Source organism: Mobula hypostoma, chromosome 3 (assembly GCF_963921235.1).
Source record: "Mobula hypostoma chromosome 3, sMobHyp1.1, whole genome shotgun sequence".
NCBI classification, from domain to species: domain Eukaryota; kingdom Metazoa; phylum Chordata; class Chondrichthyes; order Myliobatiformes; family Myliobatidae; genus Mobula; species Mobula hypostoma.
Genome location: NC_086099.1, coordinates 181,501,411 through 181,520,220, shown reverse-complemented (window position 1 = coordinate 181,520,220; position 18,810 = coordinate 181,501,411). Strand labels below are relative to the sequence as shown.

The following is an 18,810-nucleotide window of genomic DNA, read 5'->3' as shown; positions in this document are numbered from 1 at the left end:
GACTTCAGGATTGACAGAAGTAATCATACAAAGCCAGATCCAGTCGAGATGCCAAGTAAGGAAATTTTATCCCGATGACCAGATGAAGGTTCTCAACATGAAACGACAGTCCATCTCCCTCCACAGATACTGTCTGACACGCTATTTCCTCCAGCATTTTGACTTTTGTTGCAGTTTTGTGCAGACTCCTGGAATCTCCAAAATTAGGGGAGTACAAACAAACTATATTGGAAGTAAAATAATTTACAACTAAAGAGTAGCACCACATCATATCTTCCCAAAAGACTACATCTATATAATTTATCATGCAAATTAGACCATATGGAACTTAGAATAATACAGGCCCTTTGGCCCACAATGTGCTGACCTTATCACCGACTCCAAGATCAATCTAACCCTCCCCTCCCACATAGCCTTCTTCCAGTCGCCACTTTTGTTTTAAAGCAGATTAACCCCAACTCTCAGGCTGATTTCCTAATCTCTTCGTGATATCATATTAATGAGTTTTCTCTTCATAATTTTTTCCAAAATTCCTACATCCCTCCCTGAATATTACAATTTACAGTGGATTGGTTTAGTGACATCCTTTTGTTCCCAAGCCAAAGTTTCTTTTAAAAACATGGTGATCCTGCAACAGAGCATGGAAATCTATTAATGATCTAGATGATCATGTGGTAAACTGGATTAGCACCTTTGCAGATGACACCAATAGTGGGGGCATAGTAACAGTGAGGAAGGCTACCAAAGCTTGCAGTGGTCTAGAATAGTTGGGGGAAATGGGTTGAAAAACAGCAGATGGTATGTAATGCAGAGAAGTGTGAGGTGCTACACTTTAGGAGGACAGGCAGGTTAAGACTTGCATAGTGAATGGTAGAGCACCAATGGGTGTGGTAGAACAAAGGGATTTGCAAACACAAATCATTAATTCCTTGAAATTGGTACATTATTGTAAAGAGAGCTTTTGGCACATTTGCCTTCATAAATCAGAGGACTGAGTAGAGGAGTTGGGATGTTATGTTGTAGTTGTACGAGACATTGGTGAGGTCAAAGTTCTGATCACCTACCTACCAGAAAGATCACTACATTTCAAAGAGTGCAGAGAAAATTCCCATGGATGTTGCCGGGAGTTGAGGACCTGCATTACAAAAGATTACGACTTTATTCCCCGGAGCTTGGAAAAATGAGGGAAGATCTTCTAAAGAGGTATAGATAGAGTGAATCCATATAGATATTTTCCCCTCATGTTGGGTCAGACTAGAACTAGAATTCATAGGCTTAGGATAAACTATGAAATATTTAAGGGGTATCTCAGGGAGAAGTACCTCGGGGTGATATCAGTGTAGAATGAGCTGTCAGTGGATATGGTAGATGCGAATCCAATTGCAACACTTAAAAAGAAGTTTGAATAAGTATGTGGATGAGAGAGGTAGGGAGGGCTATGGTTTATGCTATGCAAGTAAATAGGACTAGACAGAAAACTAGGCTGACATGGACTAGATAGGCCAAATGACTTGTTCTCGTGCTGTAGTCCTCTATGACTCTCTGCTTCTAAGACTCTTTCCACAAAAGATATTAGGGTTTGAAGCAATAAAGTCTTCAACTGTTGTTCACACTGTTTAAATGTGTTGTAAGATGTGACGAGTCAGATAAGGCACCTATACCATTTGCTTTTCCTCAAACTGGGGAATGTAACTAATTATAACATATCTACTATTGGCTCAACTCTTTTCAAGATAATGCAGCAGATAAAATTACATCACAACTGGTGTCTTAATGAGTCCATGAAAATCCTTATGTGAAGAGGCTTGCCTCAACAGAATAGAAAGAAAACTCTGCACAGGTGCTGTCCTGTTCTTTCCCCCATCGCTCAACACATGCTGCGAGGAACCCTCTTCTGATGGCAGTCAGCCTTTTACTCTGCTGCGCCATCCTCTAATATGGTCAGCCATTCTCTCCATTGTCATTCACGGCTTAGCTGCAATGTCACCTGTCCATGGTGATGTCTATTTAGAATTAGATGCAATATGCAAAACAATCTTTCTAGCAGCCCATGAAATATATGTACATATTTAGAAACCAGACAAGGCAAGATATATATAAAATGAACAAGCAACATGGAGGGCTAATAGAGAGTTGCATATGAAGCAGGTTTGTGCAACTACCTACATGGATCTTTATTGCATATGCACCATGCATTTAGATATTGCTTTGCCATTTTTTTTTTACCAATTCACTGTGCTTCCATTTTCTTAAAGGAGTTTGCTTCATGCTTAATCCCTCTCGTAATTCATATTTTGGTCCCACAGCAATCTTACCTGCAGTAGTGTGGGGAAATGGCCGTGCTGGAGGCCTGTTTTCTCCACTGTCCTTCCACAATGTTACAAGGTGGAGCAGTCTGCTGGTTGCTAACAGGTCAGACTTTGGGACCTGAAGCACCTCAGCAGAACCACGCTGTTGAATTTTATCAGTTTGATAACATCAAAAGTATTTTAAAATCATAGACAAGATAAATTCTGAAGTATTTCTAATAAAATTTACATTAAATTGAAGTAAGTTTATTAAACACTTTAACACAATGTTTAACCCATATTTATCTTTTAAAGTCAGTGAGTGACCCATGCCAGTGATCATTTGTTAAAATGCCCAGTCTCTTTTTTGCTTGTACTGAATGATGTAATGGTTAATTTGCAGGTTGAATAGGTGGCGAGGTTATGCAATGTTAGTGGCATGGTGTCACGACAACAGCCTTTCCCTCAATGTCAGTGAAACAAGAGCTTTGGTCATAGACTTCAGGAGCTGCTAACGTTAAGAAGTTGAGAGCTTCCAGTTCTTCCGAGTGAACATCACCAATATGCCTGTCCTGGTCCAACCACATAGAGGCCAATGCCAAGAAAGCACATTAGTTCCTCTACTTCTTCAGAAGGTTAAACAAAATTGGCATGTCCTCTTGGACCTTCAACAATTTTTTTTTCAAACCAGATGCATCACAGCAAGGAATGACAACTGTTCTGTCCAAGACTACAAAAAATCTGCAGTGTTGTGGGCAGAGCTCAATGCATCACAGGAACTAGCCTCTCTTCCAAGGACTCTATCTACACGTACTGCCTTTGTACAGCCTCAATACACTGTTGTAATTACTTGATCCACAGTTTTTTAAATGTGATGACAATAGTGGCATTCTACTTCATCTGCCCTTGTGTCAATATTTTCAATATTTTGCCTGCACATAGTTTGAACTTCACAGTAATCCTCATTAATAGTGCATTGCTAAACATACTACCAGAAACTCTGCTGCTGTGTTAAAGCTCCTTTTTATGCATTGTCCTGAAAGAGGACTGCAACATTGTTGTTGTTTGCCTCAATAGCCCAGAGAGCTACGTTGGCTGGAATCAGGGCTTTATGCTTTTGCATTTGGTAGGGTCACCCAGACCGAGTAGGTGAAAGGGTGGAAGACACTCTTAAGAGTGGTCCATCCGGTCTTCCAGGTTCGGGGGTTCAACCCTGACTGGTAAAGCAGAATCGTTATGGAAACAGCAATGAATAATCCTTCTACATCTGATTCTCTACCTGGGACTTACAAGAGTGGCAGTAGTGAGCTACTGACATGAAGGAAGCCCTGAACACTGCCAAAGATGGAGGACCTTCATTGCTGCCTCAAATGCCAGCAGCATAATGGGCAGTAATTATTTATTCATTTTATACATCGTCTATTTGCCATATACAGTATCAGCTGGCATGAAAGCAGGAGAAGCCCAAATCTCCATTCTCCATTCTCCACACTAGCTCCTTTACTTGTCCAACATTACTTAATACTGGGAAGATACTGTTTTGAAAACATCATAGTCCGAGAAAAGCTTTGGCCTCTAGACTTGCATTTTGATTTTGGATGACACTTCACATCTGAGCGTTAAATCATTTTGCTGTTTAAAGTAGATGAGGATAACGACATGGTAGTCAGAAAACCCGGGGATGTGACAGTGAATTTCTGGGACATCTTATTGTAAAAATAGGAAGGAGGCAATTGGTGCTTAAAGGCAGATAAATCCCTGAGAACCGATGAGATGCATCCCAGACTTCTAAGGAAGGTAATAGAGATTGGTGGGATTTTTATAAATTTCTTCTTAATCCCACAAACAATCATTCTATTCCTCTCCAAACATCTTAACTCCCCAAGTCCTAGAAATAGAACACAAGATTACTTGAAATCCTTGCATACTCTTTATCCACCATAAGATTTGTCATGTACCCTAATCAGTACCTAATCACCAATTAAGCATTCTGAAATTGAGGGTCAATCACTTAAATAGTATTCTGTACTCAGACCTGGCTGTCGGTCTTCAAAAGAACTCCCAAAAATATTCGACAACCATGGCTTCAGTCTTTTCCTATTATTGTTTCCAGTAGAGTGAAATGGCTTAAGGTCCATCATGGCCTAGATTAATCGACAGCAATATTGTTTCCAAGAGCAAAAGTTTATCTAAATTGTGATGGGCTTATTATGTAATGTCATCTGAACCTCAGCCAAACTCCAAAACTAATAAAGGACTACAGTATGAGCAGGGAATGCAATACATTAAATTGAAGAAACTACACATATCGCTTCACTGACTACATATGAGGTACTAAATGACTCCCCGACCACTCAGTCCATCTAAACTGAATCATTCATTGCTATTTTTATAAATATTACACTGCATACATCTGTTTCTGACAGAGACATTTAAGCTATATAAGACCTTAGTGAGACCCCTTTTGGAGTTCTGTCTTCAGTTCTGATCACCTCATTACAGGAAGGATGTGGATGCTATAGAGAGAGTGCAGAGGAGGTTTACAAGGATGTTGCCTGGATTGGAGAGCATGCCTTATGAGAATAGGTTGAGTGAACCTGGCATTTTCTCCTTGGAGCGACGGAGGATGAGAGGTGACCTGATGGAGGTGCATAAGATGATGAGAGTCATTGATCATGTGGATAGCTAGAGGCTTTTTCCCTGTGCTGAAGTGGCAAACATGAGGGGGCATAGTTTTAATGTGCTTGAAAGTAGGTACAAGGGGGATGTCAGAGGTAAGTTTTTCACACAGAGAATGGTAGGTGCATGGAGTACACCGCCAGTGAAGGTGGTAGAGACCGATACAACAGGGACTTTTAAGAAACTCTTATATAGGTACATGGAGCTTAGAAAAATAGAGGACTAAGCGGTAGGAAAATTCTAGGCAGTTTCTAGAGTAGGTTACATGGTTGTTGCAACGTTGTGGGCCGAAGGGCCTGTAATGTACTGTAAATTTTCTATGTTTTATGTTCTATTGAATCTAGTTGAGAATCCCAGTTTTTTTTTAAATTCAGGAGAACTGTGGAAGCAAAAGTTATGCTCTTATCACATTGCTCTCACAAATTTTAGTACATGGAACTAGGAAGAAATGTATAAGCTGGAAATTTGAAATAGAACTAGTTATCTTTCTGCTGCATGTTATCGAGTTGAGATATTAGCTCAGTTATCTCTCTGTAACATGACTTGGCCTGCTAAATATGTACTTCACACATAGTCATGTATTTCACACTTTATAGTTCTTTGTAGGATTATCTTCGAATGATGCCCACTGACCCATTGATGGGAAGACTGTGATAACTTATTGCCATGGCAATGAAGGCCTCACTTTGTCACAGATGCTCACTTGGTCCTATACATTCCTCCTGCACCTTCTCTACAAATAAAAACTAATTTGTTTTTTTTCCCCTCCTGAAGAAGGGTCTCGGCCCAAAATGTTGTCCGTTTACTCTTTCCCATGGATGCTGCCTAGCCTGCTGAGCTCCTCCAGCATTTTGTTGGTGTTGCTTTGGATTTCCAGCAGCTACAGATTTTTTTGAGTTTTTGATTTTCTCTCTATCCCAGTTTCGAAAAACGGAGTTCAACCTGAAACCTTAACCCTGCTTTTCTCTCCACAGATGCTACCTGATCTGCTGGGTGTTTGCTGCTTTTATTTTCAAACTAGAAAGGGTATACAGGAAAGTGACACTGTTAGGTAAAACTCACAAGCTGGCTTCACTGAAACCTCATCCCTTCCCACATACCATCACGTTTATTGTTTAACACATCTTTAAGCTGTCCAACTCAGTAAGAGTCCAGTGGAAGCAAATATTAGGCATATACCATTGACATAAGTATAGGAATTTATATTGGATAAAGTTTTAAAAATTCAAATATGACTGTTACATTTTATTTTGAATTTCTGTCCTGTGTTCAAGACTGCCTCAGAAGTAGGTAAACTTTTGAATACATTTACTTGTCCTGAAATGCAAACAAAATTCATGGCGTACGGTACCCATATATACAACAGAGAGCTACTTTCAATTTATTTCAGCATTTGCTTCCACAGGTCATTTTTCTTCAGAACATGACAAAAGTAAATGAATGGTAGCAGGAATTGTCTTTAAGTTACGTAATAGATCTTACATGTACATAACCACGTGAGAATTCAGTCACCAAGAACTTAACGACCAGAAAACACTTACACCCCACTTTCAGTCTTAACATTTTACAAGCAAACTACAGTACAGATGTACCTTACATGAATATTAGTATGGTTTTAATATTCATTGTGCCAATGTCTACAACTTAACTTTTACTTGCCAATGTGAAATGCAAAAATATTTGGATTTTGAATTAATCACCAAGTGGAAATGGTTGATGCCAAGTATACTGTAAGGCACTTGATTAATTGGATTTACAGTATATGGTACAAAAATTTCTGAAGTGAAAACAATTTCAGGTAAGAAGCATTAAAGTACCTTTTGAATTCACATCAGTTGAATACAGTTAAGGTATTTTTATAACACTCTAGGTTGTATTTTAAACATCAAAATTGTAGACTTGCATAATGAATCAGAAGAAGTTGGAACTCAATCATCCTCAATAGCTTATAAAATATATGTGTTTTTCTCATGCGCATGATTGCAATCAGAACAACAGAAAGCCATAATTTAAATTAGATTCCATCAGCTATTTTCCCCCAAATAAAAACCACCCAATTTTTTAGGCTTTCCCTGAACAAATTAAACTGCTGATACCTAGCATCCTCTTCACTGCTTACCGATTGTTCTTTCATATCATTCTTGGTCTCCAGTGAATAGGCATTCCTACATTTTTCCGTACAGTTTCAGCAAAACCCTCAGACACCAAGCCTTTTCTCTTGTATTGTACTCTATGCCCTTAGTTAATGCTGACAATTCAGAGATTAATCCATTCTAATCCCTTGATCTCTCTTCTGATCAGAACACTGAACTACCATTCCAATTCACTGATATACATTTATGATGAATATACACACATACACACACACTACATTTTATATAATGTGCTTGTAATATTCTATCTAATATGAAAAGGTTATCCATCCTTTAATCAAAATGTTAATAGAAGCTTTCCAGAACTGTTATTAGTCTGGATTGTACTTGACCAAGCCTGGAACTCACAAGATATCCCAACGGTCACCATTTTACTGGGTGGGTGCATGACCCCTATTGAACCTTTGGCCTTGCTGTTTTGGTCATTCCAAAATTTGAGAAGGCAGCAAGCATTGGTAGGCCCCAGGCAGAGCGAATATATAAATTAATTGAAAACACTAATATTAATAAAATCAGAATTTAATTGGAGAGAAAACATAAATATAAACAGAAGCAAATGCATTTGCTGAACAGTAAATCTGAAAAATAATAAAATTGCAGAAGAAAGACCCAATGTTAACTTTAAGTGCATGTTAAGTAGACAGGGATGAAGAGAGTGGGATGTTCATATAGACCACAGGAGCAGAATTAGGCCATTTGGCCATAAAGTCTGCTCCGTCATTCAAGCATGGCTGATTTATTATCCCTCTCAACTCCATTCTTCTGCCTTCTCCTCGTAACCTTACTAATGAAGGGCCTATCAACCTCCAATTTAAATATACCCAATGACTTGACCTTCACAATCATCCGTGGCAATAAATTCCACAGATTCACCACCCGCTGGCTTAAGAAATTCCTCCTCCTCTCTGCTCGAGGGGCCCCCTTCCTTTGTGAGGCTGTGCCCTCTGGTCCTAGACTCCAGCACTATAGGAAACATCCTCTCCACATCCACTCTATCGAGGTTTTTCAAATACACAGTACATTTCAATGAGATCCTCATCATTCTTTAAACTCCAGAAAAATACAGGCCCTGAGCCATCAAATGGTCCTCATGTGTTAACCCTTGCACTCCTGAGATCATTCTTGTGAAACTCTTCTGGACCATTTCCAATGCTAGCACATCCTTTCTTAGAAAAGGGACCCAGACTACTCATAATACTCCAAGTGCAGTCTGACCAAGCCTTATAACGTCTTAACATTACATCCTTGCTTTTATATTCTAGTCCTCTCAAAATGAATGATAACATTGCATTTGCCTTTCTTACCACCAACTCAATCTGTAACTTAACTTTTTAGGGAATCCTACACAAGAACTACCTCCGTACCTCTGATTTCTGAAACTGCTCCCCATTGAAAGAAAATAGTCTAGGCCTTTATTCCTTCTACCATGGTGTATGACCATTAACTTGCTGACAATATACACCATCTGCAACATTTTTGCCCATTCTTCCAATCCGTCTAGGTCCTTCTGAAGACTCTCTGCTTCCTCAACACTACCTGCCCCTCCACCCATCTGCATACCAGGCCACAAAGCCATCAATTCCTTCATCCAAATCATTGACAAATAATGTGAAAAGAAGATGTTCAAACACCAAAATTTATAAGACCTTTATGAAATGTACGTATGGGCTGGAATCCACAAACTTGTTAAGATACCCAAATTTCAGCATCCATTTCATTAAATTGCCTGGAAAAAGATACTAAAAAGGTAACAATACAATGTGATGGCAGAACCCTGTCCCTGATTTATCCTTTTAATCAGAAAGGGTGAATGAACTTAGGGCTAAAATGCCCTAAGTTTCTGAAAGATTCAGTGCGTTGGAAAACAGGAAATGAAATACCGTTATGCAAGAAAGGAAGGAGAGTGTGAAGGGAGAACTGTAAGCCTGGCATTAGTTATCAGGAAAATACTGAACAATGGGTTACAAAAAATAACATGTATAGAAAGTAACCATGATTCTTTAGCAATAAAATTCCTGAGCAGGTCAATTATTGAGGAGAAAGGGTGGAATTAGTAAGCAATCAGGGAATAAAAGCATTTTTACAGCTATCTCATGGAAATCTGTACTGCCTAGTTCCTCTAATCAGACATTAGCTGGAGCCTTTTCTTGGGACCAATTCATAGAAACATAGAAAACATACAGCACAATACAGGCCCTTCGGCCCACAAAGCTGTGCCGAACATGTCCCTACCTTAGAACTACCTAGGCTTACCCATAGCCTCTATTTTTCTAAACTCCATGTAGCCATCCAGGAGTCTCTTAAAAGACCGTATCGTTTCCGCCTCCACCACCATCGCTGGCAGCCCATTCCACGCACTCACCACTCTCTACGTAAAAAACTTACCCCTGACATCTCCTCTGTACCTACTTCTAAACACTTTAAAACTATGCCCTCTCGTGCTAGCAATTTCAGCCCTGGGAAAAAGCCTCTGACTATCCACATGATCAATGCCTCTCATTATCTTGTACACCTCTATCAGGTCACCTCTCATCACATGGCTGATGATTTGGTCCTCTATTACAAATGGCAATCTTTTCTACATCAACTTATTGTCTGAATGCCTTACTTTACTTTAATACTGAATTGGGTTCCCTCGTCCTTAAATTCATGACCTTATTCCACTTTATGGGTGAAGTTGGTTCAGATAGAAATTAAATAGTAGAAAAAGTGGGGCAAATAAACAAATAAACAAGAACAACAGGAATTCTGCAGATGCTGGAAATTCAAGCAACACACATAAAAGTTGCTGGTGAACGCAGCAGGCCAGGCAGCATCTCTAGGAAGAGGTGCAGTCGATGTTTCAGGCCAAGACCCTTCGTCAGGACTAAATAAACAAGATATTGGTGATTCCACACTTGGAATCTTTTGTGCCAGACTGTAGGAAGAAGAGGCTTCAACTAGAGACAGTGCAGAAAGCATTCACTAGGATGTTGATAGCACTGGAGAGCTTGAGCTATAAGGAAAGATGGGAAAGCATGGGACCATTTTCCTTGGACAAAGGGAGCTGAGGGCAACCTTACAGAGGCTTAAAATCACAAGAGGCGTAATCTTTTAACCAGATAGGTTAAAATAGCTAGGTTTAAGTTGGGGAGAGAGGGTCGCGGAATCGTGCAGGAAAGATTTAAATGGGACTTGGTAAGATTTTCGCCCACAGTAGGTGATAGGTATATGGAATAAACTGCCAGATGAAGTGGTAATGCCAGATGAAGAGGAAATATTTATGTGCCAAATGCAGGCAAGTGGTACGAGCTTACGAAGGCACTTGGCTAGTAAGAACAAACTGGGCATTTCTTTTCTGTATTACTATGACTTTATGACTCAAATATTTCATAATTTATAACAAATCTAGTGCTGTTGAGGTGCTCCTTAGACGTTTAAAATGGTGAATGTAGATATTGGATGTGTTAGTTGTGATGATCCTGAAATTGAATAGATTTTAGTGGATTGGAAAATGATAAATATAATGCTGCTATTCACAAAAGAATAGAGAACTGCCAGCCAGATCCTCTGACTGTTGGGATTTGTTGGGAAAATACTGGAATTGGAGATTCAGGGGCAGTTAAGATGGTGGCATGCTTGGTCGCCACAGCTTCTCTGGATCCGACAAATGGTGCAAATGTTTATTTTAATTGATTTTCTTCTGACTGCAAGACCCTGTTGGATATTGGCCACACCAAATGCTGCTAGTCCGATTCACTGGTTCATTGACGAGACCAATGGTGGAGAAGCTGCACGGCCTCAGTGTGGACCAGGCCCTCGTGCCATACATTCACCTGCAATAGCCACCCAAGGAAGAAGATGCTACAGATGGTGAGGGAGAGAATAGAGACATGGTGGGCACGCTGGAATCCATCTGTATTTGGGACTGGCCCCCGCAGGCTGGCTGTCCCATCAGTGCTGCTCTCCATTGCTCATTCCCCGGAAGACAAGCTAGTTTTCCTTCAAATGTGGCTGACCCAGCGTGAGATGAGGAACTACTGTGTGCCTGTTCTTGCAGAAATATGGCTCCAGTTCACCAACCCATGCACCATCAAACTCCAGGCCATGACACAAAGTATTTAACAAACTTATATGTACTTTATTAAACTTATATTGAACAAACTTCTATGTGCTTTATTAAAATTTCTACTTATCAACAGACAGGTTACTAGGGAAGTAACTAGGAAAGTGTGAAGCTGAGTTAGTAAATTATCAAGGCTAAGGCCAGTGTTCAGATTACAAAGATTCAGGTGTAATGGGGATCTGATATGAAAATAGAATGGAAGTCAAGATCCGTTCTGTCAAGTTCTCATTGAATGGTGGAGAAGATTGACGGCAGACCCCAACTCCTGCTCTTTTTTTCTATGCGTACACATCATCTGACCAGAAAACAAAGTCATTTGGTGGACACCTTTTCCTTATAACTCACCCTTCCACATTAAGAAATTAGCTCAACCAGACATTCAGCAGCAATTCTGCATTGCATGACATGTTGCTTTAATTTTGGAAAAATGTTAAATAGGTAATATAAAAACACATTAATGATTAGCACTACAAGTACCTTGTAGCACACAGTACAAGTAAAATCCATGCAGATCTAGATATTCTGAACTAAGCCATCTTAATTACCCAAACAAAAATAACAATTACTCAAAATACCTTGTAACATTTCTGGGGTGCACAAAAATGGTGATTAATGCAAATAGTCCAATTTTGTTGAAAGAAGGATTCTCAGTAGGAAGACTAAATAAGAAATGATGGAAAAATAGGCAGGATGGAAGAGTGAGAAATAATTTGATTTAATAAAAAAATTTGGATGTTTAAAATCTGCAGCTGAAGTCAGAATCATTGTCAAGTTTATTACCACTGAATGAAAAGATATGAAATTTGTTATTTTGCAGCAGTATAATACAAAGATATAAATATTACTATAAATTACAAAAATTAAATAATGCAAGGAATAAGGAATGGAAGGAATAATGAGGTAGTATTCGTGTCTTTATGAATTGTCCAGAAATCTGCTGACGGAGGGGCAGAAACTGTTGCTAAATCATTGAGTGAATATTAGTCACTGAACTTTGTGTGGCAAGTATAAATCCTGTGGAAATGCAACGTTCATTAAATCAAGAGTTTAAGCAGAAGATGCTACTTTCACCAACACCAATTTATAAATGATAGCTATTTCTGCCTCCCCTTAAGTTGCTAGCCAACTTGCACATAGTTAATGATCTGCATTATTTCCATGCCAACCTTTCTCTGCACGAAAATCTATACAGCAGCTCCTGAAGAGCATATGGAATGTATTATTTTTCACTCAGCATATCAATATTAAATTATGAATTAACATTAAAGTTTAATGATTTTCTCCAGAATTCTACCTTTTGGCTGGGGCAGTAGAAATATAATGATTTTGAAATATGCCTTTATCAGAATCCTGCATGAAATTTGAAAATTAAATATCTTGTTTTGAAGCTTAGGTGCAATCAGCAAATGTGCTGATTAATGGCCACATGAAGAACAGAAACATCATTGCCAGTAAAAGTATTTCAGGGTACATACCAGTGGTTCAGTTTCTGATAACCACAGTATTCTACTGATATAATTGGCAGCGCCGTTTAGCTGCCATTCACTCTGATTTAAATTTCATTCCTGCATTTAAAAAAGGACAGGAATGTAGGACAAACAGCAGCTGATAAAAGATAAAGCACTGGAGTCAAGTCATGGGTTCTTTCAAAGTCACTGTTGAAAAAAATCTCATTTTTCCATTGTGCACCTTCTAGATAAGGTTGAACCCCACTACTCCAGTTGCTGTCCAATTAAAGTATTTTAATGAAGTCAGCTGACACACCATATTATATAGCTAACATCCACAAAGTAAATCCAATGGATGAAAGTTGTAAGTGAAACAACACCTAAAGTTAATTTGGAAGAAAATAAAATAATTTTAAGTATGTGTTGAAGTCGAACTTTGGAAACATTCACAAATGTGTTATATGATACTTTTTCTACATTAAATTCAATATCCTCTGTTGCATTTTATATTCAAATAATTTTACTACAAAGGGTAAAGTAAAAGTTAGGCATCAAAGGGGCAAAGACGCTTATGGAGTGAAAAAGAAAACCAGCAGTCTCTTTAACAACTTCAATCTTTCAACCTAAATTGTAAGGTCCTTCAACAGCATTTAACAGTTCACCAAATAAAGTCATGGTGTTTATCCAGGAACAGGTGTTAGACAACTGTTCTCAGACACTTCAAATACCTAACGTGATTAATTTAACAGCTCCAGATCCACCTGACAATCTTTAATTTGAAGTGTCAAGAATCACTTCTAAAAACGGTCATTGAAAATGGCCACTAACATAAACCAAAGTTAGAAAAGCACAATTTCTACAACCAAAAGGACGACTCGAGCAAGATTGTTGGTCATTTGACCAGATGTGATAAATATGACACAAACATTTCATCTAGTGAATAACCTGTGCCGGGGATTTTAACTCCCCAGATCTAGGATAAAATTTGAAAGGTAGGAAATAATCATATCTACCATCTTCACAGACGCCTCTGGCTTTAATAAAGGTGTGTTTGAAAAATTACTTTTAAAGTAAAATATGTTAAAGATAATTCATGGTTCAGACTTCACCACACATTTAAGTAAGATTCTAATGAGCAATGATTTCCAGGTTTCTAGAACTCCATTAGCAAGTTGGATAGTGCATAGTTGGATTCAGTAAGATTAAACTTTTCCCGCCATATTTGTGGAAGAACAATTTGGTTTAAACTGGATTTCCTGCCAGATCTCCAGCATGATCTGATCAGATTCTTGACACTTTGTACAATGTGGCTCTGCCACATTGCTGCTGGTCACCTGCCAACAGAACTTCAAGTAATACCATCTCAATCACACTCCCACCTCTGTGAGTGGATCCTCTACTCCTCAGACCCTGTGTATAGCCTTTACAAAGAGATTTAATGAATTATCCTGCAAATGGAGCCCACAAATATTTATTAAAAGCATTACTAATGTAAGAGAAGTTGTACAGTGCTTTCAAGATAATGAATCTCCCATAATTTATCCCAACCCCGGATTTTGCAAGTGGATGCCAGATCCTAAAACATTCTGGCCCTTCAGTCGTTCATTCAATATGTGCCACATCATATGATGTGGGTGATCATGGTCCCTTTGACCATGCTTGTTCTTGGCAAATTTTTCTACAGAAGTGGTTTGCCATTTCTTTCTTCTGGGCAGTATCTTTACAAGACAGATGGCCCCAGCCATTATCAATACTCTTCAGGTATTGTTTGCTTGGCGTCAGTGGTCCCATAACCAGGATGTGTGATGTGCACTTGCTCCCTTGGCTTCACATGACTCTGAATGGAGGGCTAAGCAGGTGCTACACCTTGCCCAAGGGTGACCTGCAAGCTAGCGAATGGAAGGCGCACCTTACACTAAGTTTGTTAGAGACTTATCTCCGCCCCACCACCTATCTGGCCTATGGCCCCTGCAAACTAACTCTCAATCATTCCTGCAATAGGAACCATGACATTCTCCAGCATTATCAGAAATCTTCACACTCCCACAGAGTGGAACTCCATGTGCATGACTGGCTACCTTGATTGGAGACCAGATTTACCCCTGGAGCAAGCAGGCCCCCTACCCGACAATCTCTATTCCAATTACATTTCTTGGGAATGAACCTGGAAGACCTGGTTAACCTCATCATTGGGCTCACGATTTATCATTCAGCAGAGTTCAACTGAACTCCAACACATCCTGCGCTGGGAAGTGCTATGCTCCTGCAAACTCTTCACTGACTACCCTTCTAGTCTGCCCAATACTTTCCCCTTGCCACCCTACTCGCTGACCTTGTGATTGGATTTGTAATCCACTAGACCCTTGGATCTACAACCTCATCGGCAAAATCTATCCATATTGCTCCTCGCCTTTGTGATCTCCACCCCCTCGTCCTGATCTTTTTCATCCCCCCCCCATTCTGATCTATTTGCAGCTTTTCCTTATTCTTGAGATTTCACAATCTCTCTTCTCCTTCTCTTTGCTCTGTGAGCTAGCTCCAGCTCTCAGTTGGGCCAACAGCCAGAGAATAAACAGGGAAAAATGTTTTAAACATGGTCTCACTCTAAGATCTGATAGGTTCTCCCTGCTATTTGTGCTCCACTGCTACTCTCCACCCCTATTCACTCATTGCCAATAAGGGGCCATGGTCCCTGTCTGCATTTCAGATTACAAGTCTTCTTGACAGTGCATGGCAACAAAGACAAGAGTGAGATTTCCCATGTGAAAGAGTACATCTTTAATTCCAAAAATTAGGGTATTAATGGTACATAAGCCATATGTTTTGTATTTTTGTATTCATTTGTGGATCCAGATCGTTTTAATGAGTTCAGGGAAGTAATACAATATTTTTTGTTAAGATAAATAAATATAACTTTTATCTTCTTTGTCCAACTGGCTCACAAAAGTTTTACCAACATCAGACGTTGCACAACAATTTCCTGAAAATAATGATTTTTCTGCATGATTTACATCATTTAATTTTATTGTTATAAACAGAATGAAAACAGGTAAAACTACAACCTTTGAGAAAATTAATCTGTTTAAGTTCATCATTAGTTAAATAGATTTTATTTTTTTCAGATTCATCAATCTGAACTCATAATTTTAGGCTCCATATAAGCTACCTGACCTGCTGAGTTCCTTTAGCAATTTGTATAGATCTCCAGCCTCAGCAGAATCCCTCATGTTCAGATGGCAGTTGACAATTTTCAGGAACAAAGGAAGGTCCGTGCAGCTTAGGTTATCAAACCAATAATATAAAACTACATTTTAACCCTCTAGCTATATTTTAATATGAAGCTAGCATTGAACAGGACTTTAAGGTCTATCATCTACATATTCACCAGACAGAGAAAATTGAAAGATATTTTTCATTGACTACAATCTGACTGGGAAAAGGCTGTAATTATTATCTAATTATTTGCAAAATGATAGCCAAAAAAGGGTCTATCTTTGGGTTTACTTTCAATTTGTGAGTATTATTTATTGTTCCCTGTGATATTGTCAGAATATGTGTTTAATACAGGACTTAAAGAAATGCTGTCAATCATTAATCAGCAGAACTGAGTGTTACCTTCATCCAACAAGTCATGCTGAAGCAGGCTTACTGTTGACCCTCCAGCCTACAGTAACAAACCACATACTTACCTCAGAGAAAAGGTGTTCAGGGCCAGGTGTCATTAGATGGCGATCAAGCATACCAAATCAGACACAGATGTCTCGCTCCTTCTGGCACAAACAGCTGTCTCAGATACGGGACACAAATATATCCACCACTGCAATGAGCCAGAACTATGTGTGGCTGGTTTTGTTTTCCCAACACCTCCTATCTGAGTTCCTTACTTCCTGTGCAGAATATGGACTGTCTCGCAGCTGCCAGAACCCTCTCACAGAATGTACTGTTGACCTGTTTCAGCTGTTTATTTGATCCAGCTTTAAATATGAACAGAACGGGAGCCCTGTCAATGTAAATTAAGCACCAAGGTGGGAGGAACTTACTGCACTCCCAGTGACGTTGATCCACTCTGGAGTGCTGGTGATTGCTGACAGCCGAGAATAACATTTCATTAGGGTTTAATACCTGCCTCTGAGCATACAGATGTTGACTGAGGGTAATGGCTGCCCAACCTTTGACCTCCTCTTAATAAACAGCAACTGAGAAAACAATAAACTCGGCCAACCGGAACAGCAATACCTGTGATTGATGGCACTGGCACATCCGGCTAAACATGCAAGTGATTTTATTTTATTACTGCTTTTGAACTATTATTTTTTGCACAATGGAATCATCAGGCAGCACCCAAACAATGTAAATTGTGAAGACTTTCCGGATTTCTTTGTTGTTTCAAATAGCCTGAACTTTGTAAATGCTAGAACTCCCTTAGAATTAATGAGTTGTGTTTTAACATGTGACAATCAGCGCTGAAGCAGGGTCTCAATCTGAAACATTGACAATTCCTCTCCCCCACCGATGTAGTTTGACTTCCTGCTGAGTTCCTCCACTTTGCTTTTTGCTGTGATCAACCACCTCTGCTAATAATCTGATGACCCGAGAGCAGTGAATGAATCGAAATAATCCTGAGATGAGACATTAACCCATCTAATTTATCCCAATCAATGCCTAAAGATCTCTTTATTTAAAAACAAAGTAATGTGTAGCTTGCGCTCAAACAGTATTTCATAATTTGTTCTATTTCTTTTGCAGTTCTGACAAACTTGAAATGTTAACTTTATTTTTGTTGCTGCCTGATCTGGAGAGTGTTTCCAGTAGGGTCTAATTTTATTTCATATTTCAAGGGTGCCCATATTCTTTTCCTTGTTTGATAATATTTCACTGTGGCTGCTGCGTGTACCATCTATGAAATGCAGCTTAGTTACCGATCAGGGTTTTGTCACACTAGATTTACAATCTCTATCACCGACAAAGACAAGGACAACAGGGGCAAGTTATCAGTCAACCCTGCAAGTTCCCCTCCAAGCCACAAGGCACTTTATCGTAGATATTTCATCAATATTCAGTCTACAATCTTCAAACTCCCGAGAGCAATGTTGGAGAAGCTTCAGTGCTTGAAGAAGGTAGCTAACACACCCCTTCTCAACAGCGGTTAGGAATAGGCAGAAATGCAGGTTTTATCAGCACAACCCACTTTCTGTAAACAAATAAGGAATACTGATAACTGGCATCTTCCTGAATCCCCCTGCGTTGCTATATTTTTCTGTTTTGAGAAATTACTGAAACCATCACGGCAGTCCATCAAACTAACTCCGAACTTTTTGAAGTTGTTAAAGATATGAATTAGCGACCTGCATTGCTCCTACCCTAACTATTCTCAGAACCAAAACAAGGTTATGAATAGTCCCAGCATCATTTGCTGGAATCTCCTACTTGTATCCCATCTTGTAATTCTTCCTACATCATGACAGAAATCCTGTTATACGTGCTTATGCTTTTGATCCTAAAACCTGTTTGCTGTTTTTTTTTACATTTGAAAGGTTTTACATCTGTGGAGATTTTATCGAAGGCTCTTTTTTGGATTCAAATGCAGACGATGGCTATCGTATTCAATGACAGTCATTACTTCCACAAAGAGGTTGAGGCATGAACCCATAATGGCAACACATAGATTATTGTGATAAGATTAGTCCTATAGCTCAATTTTTATGAGTAATTTATTATTTAAAATGGAACAGATGTAGATGAGCAAAAAAGGTGGGCAAGGACTTGATGGGCCAAATGGACTGTTTCTGGGCTGTGCAGCTCTATGACTCCACAACTCAGAAAGTGCAGTTTAATGGATCTTTCACAGTTTTCATTCCTTCTCGAACTACACTCCAGCGGTTTTGCTGACCTTTGGGTCAAAGCCTTTTTCTTCCCCTCACCACTTCACATGAACACTTTCTTAAAAACTGGTACCTCATACTCTTTTGTTCCTCTCTGAGCACCTCTTCCGGTGTTTCTCAACCAGATCTGTAAAATCTTCATTTCAGCTTTAATTTTTCATAAATTCATTTGTGTCATGTATTCTTCGTACATATCTTCCTTAATGTTTCACATTATGCCTCTAAAGGGACTTACACTTGTCCGCTTATGAAATG

At 39.2% G+C, this 18,810-nt stretch overlaps 1 protein-coding gene and 1 long non-coding RNA gene across 5 annotated transcripts in view; one reads left to right on the top strand and one right to left on the bottom strand.

Moving 5' to 3' along the window:
* Window positions 1-18,810, bottom strand: part of LOC134344431 (voltage-dependent L-type calcium channel subunit beta-2-like) — a 339,015-nt gene that overhangs the window by 117,860 nt on the left and 202,345 nt on the right. Inside the window, exon 1 of one of the 4 annotated variants that reach the window (XM_063044205.1) lies at window positions 16,363-16,549. The exons of the other annotated variants lie outside the window; for them this stretch is intronic. Within the exon in view, the coding sequence (XP_062900275.1) occupies window positions 16,363-16,413 (51 nt within the window). The 5' untranslated portion in view covers window positions 16,414-16,549. Of the gene's footprint in view, window positions 1-16,362; window positions 16,550-18,810 lie in introns of those variants that run through there. 4 annotated transcript variants of the gene reach the window in all.
* The window catches only part of LOC134344433 (uncharacterized), a 63,797-nt gene continuing 61,699 nt past the window's right edge, over window positions 16,713-18,810 (top strand). The window contains exon 1 of the long non-coding RNA XR_010017438.1: window positions 16,713-16,949. This is a non-coding gene — a long non-coding RNA (uncharacterized LOC134344433). The remainder of the gene's footprint in view (window positions 16,950-18,810) is intronic.